The 21,103-nt window shown below is 35.6% G+C and overlaps 3 protein-coding genes across 3 annotated transcripts; 1 reads left to right on the top strand and 2 right to left on the bottom strand.

Moving 5' to 3' along the window:
- Positions 1-1,425: 1,425 nt before the first annotated feature.
- LOC114175920 (Phototropic-responsive NPH3 family protein) lies at positions 1,426-4,440 on the bottom strand. Its single transcript, XM_028060764.2, has 4 exons — positions 4,251-4,440; positions 4,093-4,162; positions 2,324-2,812; positions 1,426-2,240 (listed from the first exon to the last, which is right to left on the bottom strand). The coding sequence occupies exons 1-4, from the start codon at positions 4,385-4,387 to the stop codon at positions 1,566-1,568; spliced, it is 1,371 nt and encodes a 456-aa protein (XP_027916565.2). The 5' UTR covers positions 4,388-4,440; the 3' UTR covers positions 1,426-1,565.
- Positions 4,441-9,990: 5,550 nt separating this feature from the next.
- LOC114175919 (calcium-transporting ATPase 2, plasma membrane-type-like) lies at positions 9,991-15,049 on the top strand. Its single transcript, XM_028060763.2, has 7 exons — positions 9,991-10,580; positions 10,850-10,904; positions 11,132-13,071; positions 13,179-13,337; positions 13,618-13,789; positions 13,921-14,219; positions 14,415-15,049. Exons 1-7 carry the CDS (start codon positions 10,404-10,406, stop codon positions 14,652-14,654), a joined length of 3,042 nt encoding a protein of 1,013 aa, XP_027916564.2. The 5' UTR covers positions 9,991-10,403; the 3' UTR covers positions 14,655-15,049.
- A 221-nt stretch (positions 15,050-15,270) lies between these two features.
- On the bottom strand, positions 15,271-20,534 carry LOC114178839 (formin-like protein 6). The gene is made up of 4 exons (XM_028064956.2): positions 18,465-20,534; positions 18,179-18,381; positions 16,614-16,855; positions 15,271-16,512 (listed from the first exon to the last, which is right to left on the bottom strand). The coding sequence occupies exons 1-4, from the start codon at positions 19,862-19,864 to the stop codon at positions 15,718-15,720; spliced, it is 2,640 nt and encodes an 879-aa protein (XP_027920757.2). The 5' UTR covers positions 19,865-20,534; the 3' UTR covers positions 15,271-15,717.
- Positions 20,535-21,103: the final 569 nt, after the last annotated feature.

The following is a 21,103-nucleotide window of genomic DNA, read 5'->3' as shown; positions in this document are numbered from 1 at the left end:
AAGGAAGTAAAAAAAAGAGAGAAAAGGTGAGGAGATATTAAATTGTGTAAGGTACGTCATTCTCAATTCTTTCATCTTTTGATTTAGTTTTTTTAATTTTAATTCTTTTTTTTAATCATAAAAAATATTTTTCCTCATTCCTTTAGTGTCTGCACAACCGCTCACATCGCTTGACATCAGATTTAGACTTTTATTTTTTTAAACAATATATAGAGCTGATCTAAAAATAAAAAAATAACTTTCTTTAATTACTCTTCTATATCTATTTGGTTGTTCACGTCGCAATGACATCTACAACTATTCTAAAATAACTTTAAAAGAATATTAAAAATTTATAAATGATTAAAAAAATAAAAGATTAGAGAAAAAGAATTTATTTAGAGTGTTTGTCCGGCTGCTCGCGTCGCGTGATACCAATTTTAAAATAATACTAAAATTTAAATAAAAAGGTTTTCAAAATTATAAAAGAAAATAAATCATTTTTCAAATAGCTTTTTAAATAGTTTTTTCATAAAGAACTACATAATCCGATTCTCCATTGTAAATGGAGATACGTAGGAGCAAGGATTAATCCTTGTCGGGCCTAAAAAATAAAAAAATATTTTTGTTTTTTTGTAAATCCTTTTATATTATTTTTTGGCAAAAATAAATATTTTGAAAATCCACATAACTTTTTGCACATTTAATTAAAGGTAATGTCTTAGGACAGACGTTGTGGGGTGCTAATACCTTCCCCACGCGTAATTGACTCCTGGACCCAAAATCTGATATTTCACAAACCTTGTTTTATTTTTTTTCCCTTAATTTCCTAAAATAAACTATAGTGGCGACTAGACAGTGATGTGATGGCTCACTGCCGAGCCTGAATTGACGTACAACCCAGAATTCACAAAGAAAAAAACTAAAGAATGTTTCCGATCTCGACCAAACCATGTCTTCCATAAATTCCTCCTCTCTATATCCTGAGGGATATTAAGGAAGTCAAATATAGTCTTATCGTTTATCTCCTCAGAGTGAAGTGCCGTACGCTTTAGGTGCTAAAACGTCTCGTCTATAGATCATAAAAGAAGCATTCCATAACTTCACATAGGTTTGTTTGACCGATTAGGACCCAATGTTCTCAATAAATAGAATAAATAAAGCGAAGGGAGCCCACTTCCCACTCTCCCTTCCCCACCCCAGTCCAGTAGGGGTGGAATTTTTGGTTTGTCATTCCACTTTACTGGTTTTGCAAATTTTAATTTTTGGTTTATCTTTCTGTCGTGATCTTGGTTGCGACAATGACATTATCATATAAATATATTTTGCAATCACAAAATTTAACAAGAATGAGGTGAAACGTTTTATTATCAGATTTAAGGTTGGAATGAATTTAATATAAAATTTTAAAATTTGTGTTTTATTTTAGAAGCGAAAAAATAAAAATAAGCAAAACAAAGGTGCATTGTGCATTGTGCATTGTAGATGCTCTCTTCCACCATAGTCGAGATGGTAGGTTACAATTGTCAAGTATGTACCACAACAATCTTCAATTCCAAACAAACTCGCGTAACTTGTTTCTCGAGTCAAGTTGACGTTGAGTTTTGTACCCGAAATGCATTCCTGAGTCCAATCACGAACCTCTGCCGGAAAGTCCCGTTCATCTTCGGAGTCACGCTCCCAACATCAACAGAGAAAGAAGACCTCTTCCCCTGACGTTCTTCCTTTCTCCCGTCAAAATCAATTCTCGAAGACGATCTCGACCATCGTTCTCCCTTCTTAACCCTACCATTCTCAACCGGCACAAAATGGAAACTCGCCGAACGCTCTGACCCCAACACACCTCTCTCTTCTTCCCCTTCCTTCCCTTCACATTCTCTCAACACTCTGTTCATGCACCTCATCTCTTCTTCTAGACTTCCAATGCGCGCATTCGTCGAATCCATCGCCGTCTTCAGTCGCTCCGTTTGCCGCAACGCCGCGTCGCGATGGAGGAAGTCCCCGAGCGTCATGGAACGCCGTCGTTGTCGTCCCTCGTTACTCTCGAATCGGAGTTGATGACGTTGAACTTGAGAGCTTGCTATGGCTATGGAGTGCCGAGTGTTGAGATGTTCCACCAGCACCGCTCGCATCACCAATCTCAACGGCATTCTAGGGTTTTGAACACACTCTACCAGGGCAACACTCGAGAGCTTCGTACAATCTATGCAACTGCATATTCCAGTTCTCTCATCCTCCGTGACTTTCTTAAACTTGTTTTCCTTCACAAATACCAAATATGCCTCTAAAATCAGTAGCAACAAGAGTATAACTTTGATCCAATAAAACGAGACACGTGTCATACCTGAAGATACCAATCAATCATCTTGTAGAGAACGTCGTGGTTCTCGAACCTTCTACCGAATGATTCAGCCACAATTTGAAAATCTCGCGGCTGCATTTCATTCACCTCATTTAAACGAGTGATGCCGTGAATTGTAACAAGCGCTTCAATGCATCTGCTAACGAGAGTCGCCGTCGTTTCAGCCTCGGGAAGTAACGGTATGCACGAACGGAGAACCGTTAACGCCTGCTCTGGGTTGGTGCAAACGACTTCGCAGAAGCACGTTTCGGCAATGTGGCTCAGGCCGTCTGCTGCCGTCATTCCCAGCATCTCCGACGCCGTTCTGATGACGGCCACATTGGCCGGCGTCATCTGAACTCTGACGTTGTAACAGAATTCGGCTACAGCGGCGAAGGTCTCGGCCGTTATGTTTAACGGGGGAGAGATAGTGAGGTCCGAAGTTTCCGTTAAATGGCGTTTTAGGTATGAACTTTGTGAAACCACACGGTCCTGGGAAAAAAGTAAAAACGGAGAACATCATGAGTGTCCATCGTTTCATTATCAGGGAAAAAAAGTACAGCGCTTGTTTCTATGTAATTGGTAATAATTAAATTAAAGCAATGTCCCTACTTGTTAGGATTTAAAAGCCGCGCCATGAAAAGCAATTACTGATCTAAAAGGGTCATGTCAAGACAAAACAGGGCGTCACTGAAGCTTCCCACAACATACATGGAATGGATTCTTATGTTATTACTTTCCACTCAACTAATGATCACAACATTGTTTAATCACACAATAAATTTAGAATAGATGGAATACTATACATAGTGTGATTCACTTTTGAATTTTACAATGTTCATGGGGTTGAGACGTGACAGCAATTGGCAGCATCGTCAATAAGCTTGGTTGAGAATTATGTAAATATGCTGCTAACTCTAGCTGTTCCTGTAACCTCAATTGAGTGGGATTTTTTGGAAAACAACTTGCTGGACTCCTCTAGGTTTTAGGTATAGGAAAATAATAACTTAATGCTGTGTTTTTAATTGGAAACTGGTGTTTTGAAATCTCTTTATTTATGTATATATAACTCATTTACAATCTTTCTATAATAATAACATTTACAAATTAGTCTAGTCCCTCTGATATTTATATTTCTATAATAAGATTGTGAAGTACTTTTACATAAAATAGGTTGTTAAACATTATAATTATATTTAATTAAAATAAGAACTTTTCAAGCCTAAGGGGCTGATGTACATGTGTAGAATTGACAATTGATGTAGCGTGTGAACAACATTTTGACCTGAAATGCTGAAAAAAATAAAGTAGTTCCTAACGTTCTTTCGCTAGCTGGAAGTAGATTCATATACCTTGTTCATAGGTTATTCTCCTTTTCCGATGGCCATCCAACATTGTTCTTATTCATCCTAATTTGTTCTATTGCCACTACCAATAATCAGGTTTGCGTTTTAACTTTTCTTTAACTCTAGTAATCGCAAGTAGGAAAACTACAAATTGAGCCAAACATTTAGTGAGATATTACTCAGAAAATCCCAAGGTTAATGTTAATTTGTTATTACGAGAATAAACGTTTGGATGCGGGTATGATTGTGTATTACTAAGTACAGAAGGCTCACGATGAATCAAAGAATGAAGTTGGTAAAGAAATTGTTCTCCTAAAAAACCAACACTGTAACCTCACGCAAGCCATAGAGAAAAACAGAGTTGAACTAATATCAGTTGCAGAGCATAATATGAAGCAGAAAATCACTGGTGGTAAATGAACCAACCTTGTGCAGACGAAAACACGTTCCTTGAACACGAATCAAGACATCTGTTTCACGGCCTATTTTCAGAGACCTGGATGAATTTTTAATACTAAAATGAGAAACTAAACATAATCGGAGACCATGGTGAGAGATGAACAATGGAGTGAAGGATTTGTTACCAGGCTTTTACTCTGGAGTGAAGTGATGCAGGAGAAGAGGAGAATGATGGCGAAAGGGAACGAGAAGAGGTTGAAGAAAACTCGCATTCTTCCTCGTAGATGGTCTCAACTGCCCCTAATTGATTCAAACCCCTCATCTCTTTCTCGCTCGCTTCTCGCACTGCGCACAGAAGGACACAGTTTTGAAAAGATTTTTCAATGCTTTTATTATCACCATTATAGGTCATTTTATTCACCTCAGTAAGAAACTTCATTTTCACCTTGTTATTAATAAATATTTCGTATTTTAATTGTTTAATAAGTCCTGAGAAATATATAAAAAATTAGCGGGATAAGTATAAAGTATTTTTATTTATTTAAAATTAGAGAATAGGAATGGTGTGAGTGCATAACATGTACCTAAATGAGGTTAGGGGGTGGTGAAGAATTTGGGGTGAAAGGCCATAAATGATGTTTGGGGGTGGGAAGAAAACTTAATGGCACATGTGACGACTCATAAATGTTCTCACATTAATTTCGCCGTTGATAAATTTGCCATCTAACTTTCTCGGTCGGATACCCAAATACCCTATCAAAATAGAAATTGTTTTCATAAATTCAAAGTTTAATTTGTGACGTTTTAAGGAAAATTATACTGTAACTCTTATTTTTTAATTTTTATTATTTATTTTCTGACATAATTTAATGTATGTATTAATTTTTTTATGAAAAAATATAATAATTCATTAGTCAATAATTCACACAAAACTATATTAAAAAAATAAAAGATATTAGTTAAAAAAAATAAAAATCATAATATAATCATTTTCTTTTGTTCGTTGCTTTTTAATGTAACACAATAACCGGTTAGTAAATAAATATACGAGTTATAACCAATAATGCACTTAAACTATCTAAATAAACAAGTTCGGACAAATTTAGCCAATTCGTTTTCCTGAATTGTTCTATTTAATAGTTATAATTTGAAAACCAACTAAATTAATAGACAAAAGAAATTGGAAATAAAAAATATATATACTATGACTTAATTTGATTTTCAATGTTTAGCGTTGAAAATGGATTGAATCGTACTAAATGGTACTTTTAATGTATTTGAATTAATTTGTAACGGTTTTTTTGAACTATTAATTTGTAACTGAAACGTTTAATACGACAATTGAAATATATTGATGATTTTTTAGTAAGAAATATGTTGACCATAAAATAATTATATAGACCTAGACGAATATATTTTATGTGTGTGAGACTTAAAATAAAAATTGTGAATTTTATCTATTAATAACAATATTACGTTTTAAACTTAAACATACTTATAATCTTAATTCTTAATTGAAAATTTTAATAAAGGCTTAGCATAAAATATTTTAAGAATGTAATTCATTATAGATGTCAACTATATGGAAAAAAATGTTATTTGATTATAAAAAAATTATAAATATTGAAATAATTGAATTACTTAAAATAGAAAAAATAAATAAATAACTAGTACATTTTCTATCCTTTTATCCCCTCACTTTCCTATCTTTAATCCTTAGTTTTCTTTTACTATCATATAGTATTATTTTACCTTATAACCTTAGTTAGTTCTTAAACAACCTCAAAATCTTTCTAACTTTTCCAACTATTTAACTTCTTCATCCTCTTAGCTTTTTTCTGAGTTTGGATTCTCTACTAATTTTTCTCTGTTGTTCTTTTGTTGTGTTTTTAAAATACACTGATGACCATTAATTTTAAAATTTTAAAATATATTAAAATTATCTCTAAAATACCAAAACAATGTATTTTTAATGCTCAACAGAAAACAATAAAAAAAAATCAGCAGAACAACCAGACTCCTTCTTTCTTCTATTTTAAAACTAAGAACACAACTTGTAACTCCTCCCTTCATTACCTTAGACAAAAAAAACATACTTTATGTTGCAAGAAATTACAAACATTTTATAAATAGTTCAAATTCCTTCCTCCCTTTCTCTCTTAAACAAGACCAAAATAACATTTATTGTTTATGAAACTTTTTGGGATAAACATCAATCAATGAAAATTATATCCCATTTTGTGACCAATTTAGTAATTTGTGACATACTTTGTCCCCTTTGTCAAGAATTTGGACAAAAATATATCATCTTTAAGAATTTGGACAAAGTATATCATCTTTAAAATTGACACAAAACTCGTCTAGAAATAATTTATAAGGTTTTTTTTGATAGAATTTTATGATTCTAAATTCTTACTACATTATAAATTCGGTAGTCAATAATCAGTAACATTTTTTTATAAATAGAATAATCATCACAAATGATTCGTTACAAAATTCATCACAAAACAAATACATTGCTTAAGTGAATCAATCTTGCTTAAGCAGTATTTTTGTGTCTGTTTTGAATTCTTCCTATTACATTTTCTCCTTTTGGGGTTTGTTAATGGAATTGGCACACCAAGTAAGTTAAGTTGACTTTATTTCTTTCCGTTACACTAAATATTTAGAACACTAAAGCTAAGTATTATAACCGCTAAAGCTAGACATTGTAAACTTAAAATTATTTGAAAATAAGCATTTTATTCATGTCATTTGAGCGGAATTGTGAGTTTGTCTAAACAAAGTGGTAATTCAGTTAAGTTAGCAATGTATTACCATCATGTCTATCTCTTATAATTTCTAATCTAAATTGATTTGTTAGTACTATGATGTTAAGCAATCTACATATGCTTAGACTTTACTAAAACATGTGTGATGAAGTTTTAAGTTATTAAGTTTAATCTTATGTTAGACTAACCAAGGATTTATTGTATAATATGTGATCACTTGTCTTGATTTGTATCTTTGATAATTAGTTGTATATAACATATAACTAAAGATCATTTTTTTTTCATTTGTCTTAAGATTATTGACGTATTATATCATTATGATCGGTGGTGGTTTGTTTCTACTTCATCCTTTAGAATTTTGAACTAGGTTTCAAGTGGACCCATGAAAATACTTTGACTTTTAGCTCACTTTTGATTAAAAAAAAATGTAATACTTGAGATGTTGGCTGAAGTGGAGAAGCAACATCAATAGATGGATAAATGGATTGAGCAATAAAGTTGATTTGATAAGATTTATAAGTGAGGGTGAGAGAGGTTCAAAGTCCAACTTTTTTCGAAAAAATTAACAACTAATAACTGTCCATAAAAGAAATGGATAGAGAAGTCATCTTGAAAAATAATGGTTTAAGTTTGTTTGGAATGGGATAGGTGTGAAAATGGTAAGAAAAGAGAAAAAAGAAAATAAGATTGTTTAATTAAGAAAAAGTGAGATAATCTAAATTAAATGGAAAATGAGTATATTTGGGTGAAAAATTTATAATAAATGTATTTAACCTTTTTTTTAATAATACTATATTAATTATTTATTTTATTATAATAAATAAAAGCATACATTACGAGTATATTTTCACTTGAATATTTGCATAATAGCAACCAGTTTTGTTTCGAATTATGTAAATATTATTTTTCTGTTTCTTGGCAATTTTCTTTTCTTTCTATGGGGTGAGTAAATCTGCAGGCGTAGTGGTTGGGTTCTGACAAGTCTCTGCTTTGGATTGAGGGGTCATTAGGAGAGGTTGGCAAGAATGGTGAACCACGTTAAAATGAAAGAAAAATGATACTTTTCTAAATTGAAAACGACTTATAAATAAATTATATGATTTCTTTTATAAGAAAATATTTGATTAATAATTAATTTTAATGAATAAAAATAATTAGTCCTATAGTAACTAATTTAGATATAAATATATAAATTAAAAATTATTAGTAACTAAAATAGTTTAAAAAATTATAATTAGTCTTTAAATTGGTAAGTAAAATAATTTTTATTATAAATTGGTCTTTAAATTGGTCAGTAACATTAATTAATTATGTCTTGACTAACAAGAGAATTAGTCTCTAATTTAGTCTTTAATTAACAAATTAATTTCTAATTAGTTTCTATATAATTTTTTATCATAAAAATTCATTACATATATTTTTTTGTCATAAAATTAGTCACTATTTAATAATTTTTTTGTACTGTTTATTTGTTCGACATTTATTTTTTCAATCGCATAACTAAACAACGGAAACTTAATGTAATAAAAATCAAATTTCTAATCACTTAAACTATCAAAGGATGATTAAAATTATAATTTAATTTAAAGTTTTAAATGTATGTTCATCTTGGTAAGTACACTATAAAATGATAATTTCTCTCTTATTAACACCATTCCACATATTGGTTTTTTACAATGTAGCTTTGAAGTCAAATACAAATGTCTCTCAAAAAATAACATGAATAAAACCTACTTTATAACTATTTATGGGAGTTTTTTAAAAAAGTGATATTTAATTTCTCTCTTAAATTAAAATACATTTATTATTTGAACTTCTAAAAAATTCAATAAAATAAATAGTGTATTATTAAGTGTATAAGTGTGTTTTAAATTTAGAAAGAAACTCAAATTATTTGTCAACTTATTTTTCTGATCTCGTAAATAAAACTAGGGATGGCAATTAGGGCTTGGCCCGCGGGCTCAGCCTGCAGGCCCGCAGAAAAAACGCGGGGCGGGCTAGGAAAGTGAGCCTGCAGGCCCGTACGGGGCTCGACCCGCATAGGCCCGCGGTCCGCGCGGGCCGGCCCGCAAGCCCGCATAAAATTAAAAAAAAAACTTGTACTTGTGTATATTAATTACTTCTTTTATGGACTCTTGCATTAACATTTCAAATTCTTGTATAACTGGAAAAGATAAGTATTATGTAATTTTTAATGTGCTAAAATTTAAAGAATACAGAATACATTGTGTATGTCATAGTATGAATATGATGAAAATGTTGAATTATCAATTTATCATCTAATTCCTCAAAGTCTTTACGTAATTTTGTGAACTTCTTAAAGTTTACCAATTTTTAAACATTGAAAGTTTCATCATAAAAATTAAAAAAAAAATTATTTAAAAAAAAAAAAAAAAACGGACCGGCCCATGGGGCGAAGACTATGCGGGGCAGGCCAATGTTTTTAGCCCGCATAAAGTATGCGGGGCAGGACGGGCCAGCCCGCGTTGTGCGGGTCTTATGCGAGCCGGACCGACCCGCATTGCCACCCCTAAATAAAACTAATGGAATTGTTAATATATGCAAAGGAGAACCAAAATTTGAACATAAAAGTTTTTGGGGGTGAGAAATTTACGGTAGCATACACACAAGCACTATTTTAAATACGAAGAATAATATATTAACAGGTGATAATAATAAAATGTTATTAAGTTAATATATAAAATAAATTTATATTTATCAAAAATAAAATAAAGTGAATAGAAAAATCAATTATTGATGAATAAAAAAAAGATAAATAATTTTATAAAAAAATAAGTAAAAATAACCATTAATTTAAAAAAAATTAATAAATAATTATATTGTAAAGGATAGAATTGACATTATAAAATGTAGACATAAAAGAAGGAATCTCCTTATATATTATTATAGACGATATGCTGACATTTTTTTTTGTCATCGATAAACTACCTATTTAAATAAAAAAATGTTACTTTATTATTTTATTTTAGTTAAAAAATAAAAAATTAATCTAATTTAATTTCATTTATGAAAACTTTATCAAATTTGTAAAAAGTTTTTGTCAAAAAAGATAATTTTTCTTTACGTTAAGCTATTTATAGAGCAACAGAACCGAATACTGCACTCTATATTTCTCAATTCTTCCATTGAAGAAAATAAGGTTGACCCGTGGAATTCGTTCATCCCCAGTTTCCCAAAACAACGGACAACAACAGAAGAATGGACCGTTATTCATTCTTAAACACTACAAAAATTCGGATCCTCACTCGTTTCCCTCCTCTGCTTCTTCATCTCTCCCCTCTCCATTCATTTTCTTAGACTCGAACTTTACCTTTCACGAGGTTCCAACCTCACTCATTCTCTCCCTGTCTTTCCATGAAAACATCTGCAAACCAAACCGTAACCTAATTTTTTCTAACAATGTTACTACCTTGTCGCTGTTACAGAGTTAGTGCATATTAGAATGCCTTTCTCAACGTGAGCTCGGTTTTTGAAAAGAGTCTCAGAGTCGATTAATAACGGAGAAGGCATCAAAGAAGGAAAAGATCAAAGCACATTAGAAGTGAGATGGAGAGTTATTTGCATGAAAATTTTGGAGGAGTGAAGTCTAAAAACACTACTGATGAAGCTCTTCAAAAATGGAGGAAGGTATGTGGGGTGGTAAAGAACCCCAAACGACGCTTTCGTTTCACTGCCAACATCTCTAAACGTTACGAAGCAGCTGCTATGCGTCGTACCAATCAGGTAATATTTTGAACCTCGAATATATAGGTTTGACGTATCTTTCAATATAGATTTCAAATGGGTAGATTCGAATCTATTTATTGACATGCAAATTCATTAAAATTTTGATGATTATTCGACACTGTAATAGACCTATTTGTTTTTGAGGATACTCGTAAGCAATATGATTACTCCATTCCCTTCTTAAAGAAATACCACATTATATAGCATGAGAAGTTGGGACCTCTTCACGTGCGGATTCTCAAAGGCTTATTCTCTCTTTAATGCAGGAGAAGCTAAGGGTTGCTGTTTTGGTTTCCAAAGCGGCATTTCAATTTATCCAAGGTAAGTTTCTACATATTTATTCAAAATCCTAGAAGTTTATCCGTTTTTTACACTGTCGTTCTTGTTATGCCTATATGAGTCTGTTGACTTTTATAATAATTATTGAAAATGGTACTTACCATTACAGTTTTTGATCGGTTGATAGTGTTTTATAGTATAGAAATTAAGGCTGTTCATTGAGAATCAAGTTGTTTATCTGTGAATTGTGATCATATAAATACCCGCAGGTGTTCAACCAAGCGATTATGTTGTGCCTGATGAAGTTAAAGAGGCTGGTTTCCAAATCTGTGCGGATGAAATGGGGTCTATTGTTGAAGGCCACGACGTAAAGAAGCTTAAGTTTCATGGTGGAGTAAATGGCATAGCAGAAAAGCTCTCAACATCAACCACCACGGGGCTTAGTGGTGATTCTGAAGCACGGCGCAGGAGACAAGAGCTTTTTGGAGTCAATAAATTCACCGAAAGTGAAGTTCGGAGTTTCTGGGTTTTTGTTTTCGAAGCCGTACAAGACATGACTCTCATGATCCTTGGGGTGTGTGCTATTGTGTCTCTGATAGTTGGCATATTAACGGAAGGATGGCCCAAAGGTGCTCATGATGGTCTTGGAATTGTTGCAAGTATCTTACTAGTAGTCTTTGTGACAGCAACAAGTGATTATCGCCAATCGTTGCAATTCAAGGACTTGGACAAGGAGAAGAAAAAGATTTCCATTCAGGTTACAAGAAACGGTTACAGGCAGAAAATGTCAATATATAATTTACTTCCTGGTGACCTTGTGCATCTTTCCATTGGAGACCAAGTTCCCGCGGATGGCTTATTTGTTACGGGATTTTCTGTGTTGATCGATGAATCAAGTTTAACCGGTGAGAGTGAGCCAGTGATGGTGACTTCCCAAAACCCTTTTCTTCTATCTGGAACCAAGGTCCAAGATGGGTCTTGCACCATGTTAGTTACCACTGTTGGGATGAGGACTCAATGGGGCAAGTTGATGGCAACTCTGAGCGAAGGAGGAGATGATGAAACCCCATTGCAAGTTAAACTGAATGGAGTAGCAACCATTATTGGGAAGATAGGCCTATTCTTTGCAGTGGTTACCTTTGCGGTTTTGGTGAAAGGACTCATGGGCCGCAAACTCGAAGAGGGAAGATTCTGGTGGTTTTCAGCAGATGATGCAATGGAGATGTTGGAATTCTTTGCCATTGCGGTTACCATTGTCGTTGTAGCTGTGCCAGAGGGGTTACCCTTAGCTGTGACATTGAGCCTTGCATTTGCAATGAAGAAAATGATGAATGACAAGGCCCTGGTGAGGCATTTGGCAGCTTGTGAAACTATGGGATCAGCCACAACTATATGCAGTGACAAGACTGGCACACTGACAACCAACCGCATGACTGTGGTGAAAACATGCATTTGTATGAAGGTCAAGGAGGTGAGTAATAATTCTAGTTTGTCCTCTGAACTCCCAGATCCTGCTTTGAAAATGTTGCTTCAGTCAATATTTAGCAACACTGGAGGAGAAGTTGTGGTTAACAAGAAAGGTAAGCGTGAGATCTTGGGGACTCCAACAGAGTCAGCACTGTTGCAGTTTGGCTTAGCACTGGGTGGAGATTTTCATGCAGAGAGACAAACATGTAAGATTGTTAAAGTTGAGCCATTCAACTCTGAGAAGAAAAGAATGGGTGTGGTTCTGGAGATCCCTGAAGGAGGTTTAAGGGCTCATTGTAAAGGTGCTTCCGAAATCATTCTGGCTGCTTGTGACAAGGTGATGAATTCAGATGGTGTTGTTGTCTCCATTGATGGAGAATCGGGTAATTATCTCACGAGTACAATCAACCAGTTTGCTGGTGAGGCACTAAGAACTCTCTGCCTTGCATATATTGAATTAGAAAGTGGGTTTTCAGATCAAGACCCTATTCCTGCAACTGGCTACACTTGTATAGGAATTGTTGGTATCAAAGATCCTGTTCGTCCTGGCGTTAGGGAATCAGTTGATGTGTGTCGATCTGCTGGAATAGTGGTGAGAATGGTTACGGGAGACAATATAAATACTGCAAAGGCCATAGCCAGGGAATGTGGGATCTTAACAGATGATGGCATAGCCATTGAGGGTCCAGATTTCAGAGAGAAGTCTCAGGAGGAATTATTTGAGCTAATTCCCAAAATTCAGGTGCTTCATATACTTGCTATATGAGTAACATCTCTGATTGATTCAATCCTTAACCAGGAACATGGTTGATGCATTAAATAATATGATGTGTTCAATTTTCTTCTAAGGTTATGGCTCGATCATCACCTCTAGACAAACATACACTAGTGAAACACCTACGTACCACGTTCGGTGAAGTTGTAGCTGTAACTGGTGATGGAACAAATGATGCCCCGGCCCTTCATGAAGCTGACATTGGACTTGCTATGGGAATTGCAGGAACTGAGGTGAATCAATTGCGATGATAAGCTTGGCTTGATAGGGAATGCATCTAGCTCCTTTGAGATGTTGACATGTGAAAAGAGAACCGTATTTAAGATCATTACTTTTTATCAGCAGAATCATATTTAGGATATTTTTTTCACTGTCTCTTCATAAGAGAAATCTAATATGATCCATTCCTGATCGAATATTTGAAATCAAAAGAATCGGAATGGGAATGGTGACTATAGTGCACTTCATTTTGATAAAATAATCTCAATCTTCTAAAACAAGAGATTTGTGCAGGTTGCAAAAGAAAGTGCAGATGTCATTATTTTGGATGATAATTTCTCCACAATAGTGACAGTAGCTAAATGGGGGCGTTCAGTTTACATAAATATTCAAAAATTCGTACAGTTCCAGCTCACTGTAAATGTGGTTGCATTACTAGTGAACTTCACATCAGCATGCCTGACAGGTTAAAACATAATTCCTAATTTGTGTTTCAAGCACTCTTTCATCATTTTTCATTCCGTAGAGAGTGCAGTAGCAATTATGCTAAAAAGAAATGTTCTTTATCGTGTGATTTTACGTGAATTTTGTCTATAGGCAGTGCACCCCTGACAGCTGTTCAACTTTTGTGGGTGAACATGATAATGGACACGCTGGGAGCACTTGCACTTGCAACAGAACCTCCAACTGATGATTTAATGAAGCGTGCACCAGTTGGGAGGAGAGGTGACTTCATCAACAATGTAATGTGGAGGAATATCTTAGGACAAGCACTGTATCAGTTTGTGGTGATATGGTTTCTTCAGACAATAGGTAAATGGGTGTTTTTCCTGAGAGGCCCGAATGCTGAAGTGGTCTTAAACACTCTTATTTTCAACACATTTGTATTCTGTCAGGTAATCCTTCTTAAACCCTCCTCCTCACAGAATTTACTAGCAAGTTCAGATCATCACGTGCCAATAATCTCCACTAATTTTCGTGATTACCGAATGATTTCTTCAAGACTTTTAGTAACCTTAATATGTGTTTTTTTATGGAATCTTAACGGAGAAATTTTGCCTAACTAGACATGGGTTCGTTTGGTTATGCAGGTTTTCAATGAGGTAAACTCACGTGAGATGGAGGAAATAGATGTTTTTAAAGGCATATGGGAAAATCATGTGTTCATAGCTGTCCTCGGTTGCACTGTTTTCTTTCAAATCGTAATAGTTGAGTACTTGGGAACCTTTGCCAACACAACACCTCTCAGTCTGGTACAATGGATCTTCTGCTTAGGGGTTGGATATGGAAGCATGCCACTAGCAGTTCGCTTAAAGCAGATCCCCGTCTGAACCATGCATGAAGAGATATCCAGTTTTTAAAACACAGCTTCATATTTGTTATGTTACTGTGCTTCGAGGTTCCTTACACTTGTACAGTCACTAATAGGTCTGGTGTTGCTTGAGGTTTTCTTGGGTAGGAACCAGAGTTTGATCAAATAAAAGTAGAAATCTCGTAGCCGTTATATATAGTTAGTCTTGTATAAGTCACTACCAAAGAACCTCTTCACCATTTTATTTAGCACCCGTTGTTTATTTTTCAAAGGCTAGTAGAAATTTAGGCTAGAAAACCTGGACCATTTTTCAGAGTGGATACTGTTGATTATAGATTGAATATGATTGTACAAGTATGCTTCCAAATATTACGTACATATATACAACATATTTCTTGCTATAGCTGACATGTGACAACATTAATCACTTGTGCAAAATTGTTATTTTCCAAGATATTTTCGTTTACTGAAATAGTTATGAGAATCAATAACTAGTCTTTCAATTTTCCTGAACAACTTTTAATTGATTATTATGAAAGGGTAATTCTGAATCTGCTCATATGCACACACACATACACAAGTGCCTTCGTTGTTTAGTTATCTCTCCTCCCCAAAACCACCACAAACACATAGGATTTGCAAAATCACTGCTATTTATTATTAATAAATTATTCAAAAAATACATGTAAAATATCATCATATTCTATAGTATGAAAATGTTTGTGAATCTAACTTAACAAAACCTACCATAACTATGGGAATTGGGTTCGATTTGAACTAACAAAAGCTATGCATGTCTTGCACTAAATTTCCCATTTAATGTTCATTTCGGGTTATTATGAAATTGAGTGGAGGTGGTAAGCAAAGTACAGATCCTGTCAACAGCTTATTCTCTTCCTAATGGTGCCTTTAACTGTTTGTTCTTCAATCTTGTGGATGGAATTCTTAGGCACCGGTAGAAATAAAATCTGTTGAATTTTATACCTATGGCCCTAATAGGGGAAATTAACTTAAATTTGGGAAAACAATCATATTAGTTTGTGTTATACTAAGGCACCCTCATTTCTTTGATATAAACGGCACTAGGGGGATAAGCTTTCCTCGTCTGAACTTCTATCTTGTCTTGCATGGTACCTGTTGAGAACAGGTAATGATGCACTTGCGGCTATCCTGAAGGATCTAGCTGAACCAACCACAGTTCTATCCTGCATCCTTCCCACTTCTTTACACACTTGATCCAAACTATTTAGAAAGTCTCTCACAATCATAAAAATTCTAAAAGGGTGCGCCTCTTCCTTTGCCGCATCACCATGAAAGTAGTCTGTAACTTCTTTCACAAGGAACAAGGCCTTTCTCTCATCAGCCTTGATCCTAACAATTTCCTCTTCAGCGTCTTTCAGAAATAGCCCAGTTGAGTTAAAGAAATTTCCATACATATCTGGCTTTCTGCACTGCAAAACTAAGCTCACTTTATCAAGCCCACTTTCAAGCTTTGAGACATAGCTTCTCAACACATCCGAGTCCATTCCTGCTGCCTTTTTGACATTACCTAGGTCTCTACTCAGTCCAGCCACAACCTGCAATCCTTTCTTTCTGAACTCGTCCTCGTTGAATTGGGAAGTTGTTTGGTTTTGAACATTTTCGTTTGCAGATTCACCATCTGTTCCTTCAGATCTAATGATCTCTTGGACCACAAAGTGGAGAAGTGTTGTCTTCCCATCTGTGCCCTTTATATCTACCAGTTTTAGAAGTGTGTCTAGTTTGAAAGATTTAGCATCACCACGGTTTGTGCCAACATTCATTCTGTTTCCTGTCCTTAGAACGGCTTCAAGAAGTTTGAGGAATAGCCGACTGTGCTTTAATTCCTCACTTGCAGCCTGGTAAATGTGAACCGTTGATTGATTAGTTTATAAAGAGGCAGAACAAAATGCAGTTGAAAGCAAGACATTGAATAAAGATAAGGATGAATATAATATACCTCCAGTGTCTGAAAGGACTTCCTAAGGTAGTTAACTTCTGTTTCGAAATTTGCTCTGTACAGCATGGCTTCAATTCTTTTAAAAGCTAAAGGGATATCAAGGACTGCTTTAAGAAATCTTTCTGCAGAACCAAGTCTTGATAGGTCACCATCATAATTTTTAAGTTTTATTTCCTCCTCCTTTGTTAGTGCCATCTTCACTAGCGTCTCCAATAGCTCAGTTCCCAAACCTTCAGGGTTCCCTGTGTCATTCAAAAAGCGATGCCACCTAAAAGATGAGTTTGCTAGGTGGAAACATTGGTTGAAGATAAATTTTATGTATGTCAGCGAAGTAACCAAAGATGTTAGTTGATAAAATATATATTTTCAGATATTTGAATTCACATGTTTTGCAATGGTATAAACTATTAAAATCGTGCATCTGTGCACAATAATGACGACAATAGAGAAATCATAGTTGAATACTATTGTGTAAACGTAGAACGTTACTCGGCCATGCGTACTAGTGTTCTGCATGTACGAAAAGGATAGTAATGGTCTTGTGCGAGAAATCAATATGCTTAAAGAATTACTATTGGAAACATGCTAAACAATGTACTGTAGATAATGTAGCTCTTATTCTACTAGAAATTGAATGTAGATGATACATATTCATGCAATTGAAAATTCGTCATCAACATTTTATATTCAATTTCAGAACTATTTATTGGAATAAGGACAAGTAGACAGTGAAGAGGCTATAAGGGAGAGTTGCTGGTTTATCTTCAGATATCAGATTAGAAATTAGTAATATAAAACAAGTTAGATAACACCAATCATCCGAAACAGATAAAATAAAGGAAGACTGAAACTGAAGCAATAGAAAAATGATATACCGACGGAATAAAAACAGAATATAATTGGGCTAGAAGACTGGAACAAAAATAGTAAAAAGATCTGTCTTTATGATGACACAATCATGGCAGTGAAACAGGTATCGCACTGCTTTTAGGGAAGTTTGACCGTTACAGCTAAAAAAGGCAAAGCTGAGTAGTTGATAAGATTGTGACAGTACTAGGTTGGTCCATTAAGATGCCAAGGGCAATAAAGATAATTCCTCAAAAAAGAAGGGAAAATAAAAAGAGTGCAATAATGAATGTGAGATCTTTCTCGTGTAAAAGTGTGAAAGAAAGAGCCACCTTGATGATACAGGAAGTTTTACTATTGTTCAATAGTCAATACTTATGCGGATGTTAATAACCAGATCATGCTATGTTTAATGAACTAGATCTGAATCTCATATTGCCCGTTGAAATTTGTAGTTTGACGGCACCCTATACTACCTAGTTTAGTTCTGTTTTCTTATCTCCCCTAAAATATCTAATATAAAATAATCCAACAAAAATAATATTTTCAAAACAGATAGACATTATGTGTTTGTTGTTTAGCAAGGTGCACATAAACCAGTGAATCAACAATCGAGATCAGGCAACCATAAAGCTGCACAACGCAACAAAACACCCGATTTTTGGTGCAGTTGAAGTGCGATTACTCTCTATATCCAGAAAAAGGAAAAATAAACTTACCATCCAAAAGAGCTTCGCACACCTCATCTCTTGTGACATTAAGTGCCCTTAGTAGTATAGCTATGTTTTGGGATTTCTTGGGGTCTAAGACCCTGTTCTCGAGTTCAACAGGGGGAAGAACTGATCTTCTAGTGACAGTCTCTTTAAAAGCAGAACCTGAAGATTTGCAGCCAAACAGGGTCTCCATCATGTCCTCATTTAACCTACACACAGAAACAAACCACCAACATTAGTCCACCCACACCATAGAATCACAGTAACCACTAACTCATCTCAATTTACTTACTGAAAGGAGCTGGATTTTAACTGATCCCACACAGTGGTACGGTCCGAAGTAGCACAAACTTTATCCCAATGCAGAGCCTTCAACTTGGGTTTCGCTCCATCCACGTCATCACCTGCATTTCTTTTGTCAACTTCCTCAGTAGAACCTTTCCTTAGACTAGCACTGTTAGCAGAAGATACTCCTCCATTCGGAGACCAAGACTCTCGCTGCTTCCTTGACACAGAGGACGAAGATGCACTAATTGACGGAGACCAACCCTTCCGTGACGACGGAAACGACGGCGGGGGAGGAGGAGGTGGAGGTGGGGGTGGAGCAGCAGGCTTGATAAGATGAGTCAAATTCGGTGCTGGGGGAGGCGATGAGAACTTTGGTCTTCTAGAAGGACCCAAGGTAGTTACTTTTTCTATTTGCTCATATTCGGTTGAAGCTGGTGGCGCCAGTGCCGGCGGCGGAGAATGCTTCGCCGGTGGTACGACCATGTTTCTGATATCCGGCGAGGGAGCAGAGAACCGGGATTTCGGTGAAGTTCTCTTCGAGTAAGGAACCACCGGAGCAGCAGCAGCAGCCGCTGGTATGGCGGCGGCGAGAAAACTGTGGCGCGACACGGGCGTGAAACAATTCTCTTCGCGGCTAAGCGACGAGCCGTGCGGCGAGTGAAATGCCGTCTCACAGCTTTCCTCCTCGGACGATGATGATGAGTCGGAGAATCCTGCCGGCGGCGAGTGGCTTTCGTCTGGCGGCTTTTGAGGCGGCGGCAGAGGCTGCAGCTCGGGACTGGGGCGGTAACGGTGATCGGAGTTAAGCTTAATAGAATCAAGCTTTCGATAAGGAGAAGTGATGATGTTCGTTCCGTTGGGTTCGGTGAGCGACGTTCTGGCGGGCTCCACCGTTCCAATGTAGAGGAAGCTCGAGGGTGGTGGGGCCCGCGGAGAATCTTCCGGAAGCCTACGAGAAACGAGTTTCTGAGTTTCCACCGGGTGTTTTGCTCTGTGCCTGTACAAGAAGAAGCCCAACGCGGAGAACATTCCCAGCGTCACGATTCCCACGGAGATCGCAATTGCCACCTTCTTCGCAGGCTTCGTGGGCTGCGTCGCCGTCGGGTTCGCGATCACAGCGCCGGAGGATGTTGCCGGAGGCAGGTTCTGCGCTGGCGGCGGCTGCCCCGCGGGATACTCATTGAAGAAAGGAATGTCGGGAGAGGAAGGAATATCCGGGGGCGGTGGCGGCGGTGGGGTGAGTGGCGGCGGAGCCGAGAGCTCCGGGAACAAAGGCTGGTGGAGAATCCTTCTTGTTTCATTGAAAATGCTGAATTGAGTTGTGTTGGTAGCTCTGGAAGTGGGAAGTAGAGAGAACGATGATAGAATGAAAAAGAAGGTGAAATGATGATGGTGAGGTTTCATAGTGAATTTTGCGGCCTTCTCTGCTTATTATCGCCTTTTGTTCTACGCAATAATACATATCTCTGGTTTTGTTTGCGCAAATTACTTAGCTGGAAAGACAAGCAGAAAAGGAAAAAAGAAATAAAGAAAGAGGAAACTTCTTCGGGTTGTATGGGAGTAAGAGTAAATAGTAAGGAGTGAGGAATGTGAGGTGGCAGTGGAACATGGGTGTGTAGTTATGCATAAGAACATAACAACGACGATGACAGTTATGGAGTGTTACGTAGGTGTTGTTTTTGTCTGGGTGGTAAGGAGGCCTAAGCAAAGCATAAACTCTTTGAGAGATGCCGTGAAATCATCCTCTGTGTGTGGACATTCTCCACTTTGTCACTTTATCTTTTTCTTCATCTAAGTACTTGCTTTTACACTTTTCAGTTAAATATATATCGGAAAAAAATAAATAGAAAGATGGTGTCGGAATAAGCTATAAACTTGCCTGGAATGTAATAGATACAGCCAACTGGTTCAAAACTGAAGCGAATGAGATGGCGTGTTGATGGAAGGGAATCCTTCATCAGGACAAGAACACGTTACCTACTTAGGTAATGGTATGCAAATGTTACCATACGCTGTTATAGTTTGCTACCTTCCTACACCCAACTGCATAATTTCTAACCCTCGTAACAGAATTAGAAACATGTCTTTCAGCTTCTTTTGTGGGAAAGCAAGTATGCTTAATGTAAAAATACTGTTTTTTTTTTTCTTTCTCTATATGTTTATGTTAAATAAGTGAGACTAATTTTTATTTTATACTGAGAAACATAAACAGATAAACATAATAATCTATAATGCAGAAGAAAGAATGCGTATGTATTAAATTTTATTCAAATTGAACCACGATAACATAATAATCAAATTATTCAAATTTTAGTACATTTTAAAAATGTTGATATATGTAATAAGACATCAAATCATTTTAAATCAACGTAAAATTGTCTACATAAGATTTATGTAGAAAAGAATGTTTCACCTTATGATCATTTTGAAAAAATATAATTCGATTGAAAAATAATAAATGATGTAAAATCTTATATTGAATTTGAATTATTGCATTTTTTTATTATAATTTTATACATTTCTCAGATGTGTTTGTTCGTTTGAAAATTATAAAACAGGGACAAAAATTTTGGAAATTAATTTTTTAGAATTAATCACAAAATAAATAGCAAATGATTTGAAGATAAAAAATTCATTACTCCA

This window comes from Vigna unguiculata, chromosome 3, assembly GCF_037176805.1.
Source record: "Vigna unguiculata cultivar grain cowpea cultivar isolate G323 ecotype 2 chromosome 3, ASM3717680v1, whole genome shotgun sequence".
Taxonomy (NCBI): domain Eukaryota; kingdom Viridiplantae; phylum Streptophyta; class Magnoliopsida; order Fabales; family Fabaceae; genus Vigna; species Vigna unguiculata.
Note: the sequence above shows the minus strand (reverse complement) of the source record. Positions and strands in the feature narration are given on the sequence as shown.

Coding starts and splice junctions, on each gene's coding strand:
- LOC114175919 (XM_028060763.2), top strand. CDS start 10,404: ATGGAGAGTTATTTGCATGAAAATTTTGGAGGAGTGAAGTCTAAAAAC. Junction 13,790..13,920: donor CACATCAGCATGCCTGACAG/GTTAAAACATAA, acceptor TTTTGTCTATAG/GCAGTGCACCCCTGACAGCT. Junction 14,220..14,414: donor ACACATTTGTATTCTGTCAG/GTAATCCTTCTT, acceptor TTGGTTATGCAG/GTTTTCAATGAGGTAAACTC.
- LOC114175920 (XM_028060764.2), bottom strand. CDS start 4,387: ATGAGGGGTTTGAATCAATTAGGGGCAGTTGAGACCATCTACGAGGAA. Junction 2,813..4,092: donor CGTGTTTTCGTCTGCACAAG/GTTGGTTCATTT, acceptor CTTTTTTCCCAG/GACCGTGTGGTTTCACAAAG. Junction 2,241..2,323: donor TGATTGATTGGTATCTTCAG/GTATGACACGTG, acceptor GTATTTGTGAAG/GAAAACAAGTTTAAGAAAGT.
- LOC114178839 (XM_028064956.2), bottom strand. CDS start 19,864: ATGAAACCTCACCATCATCATTTCACCTTCTTTTTCATTCTATCATCG. Junction 16,856..18,178: donor GTGCGAAGCTCTTTTGGATG/GTAAGTTTATTT, acceptor TGAATGACACAG/GGAACCCTGAAGGTTTGGGA. Junction 16,513..16,613: donor AGTCCTTTCAGACACTGGAG/GTATATTATATT, acceptor CACATTTACCAG/GCTGCAAGTGAGGAATTAAA.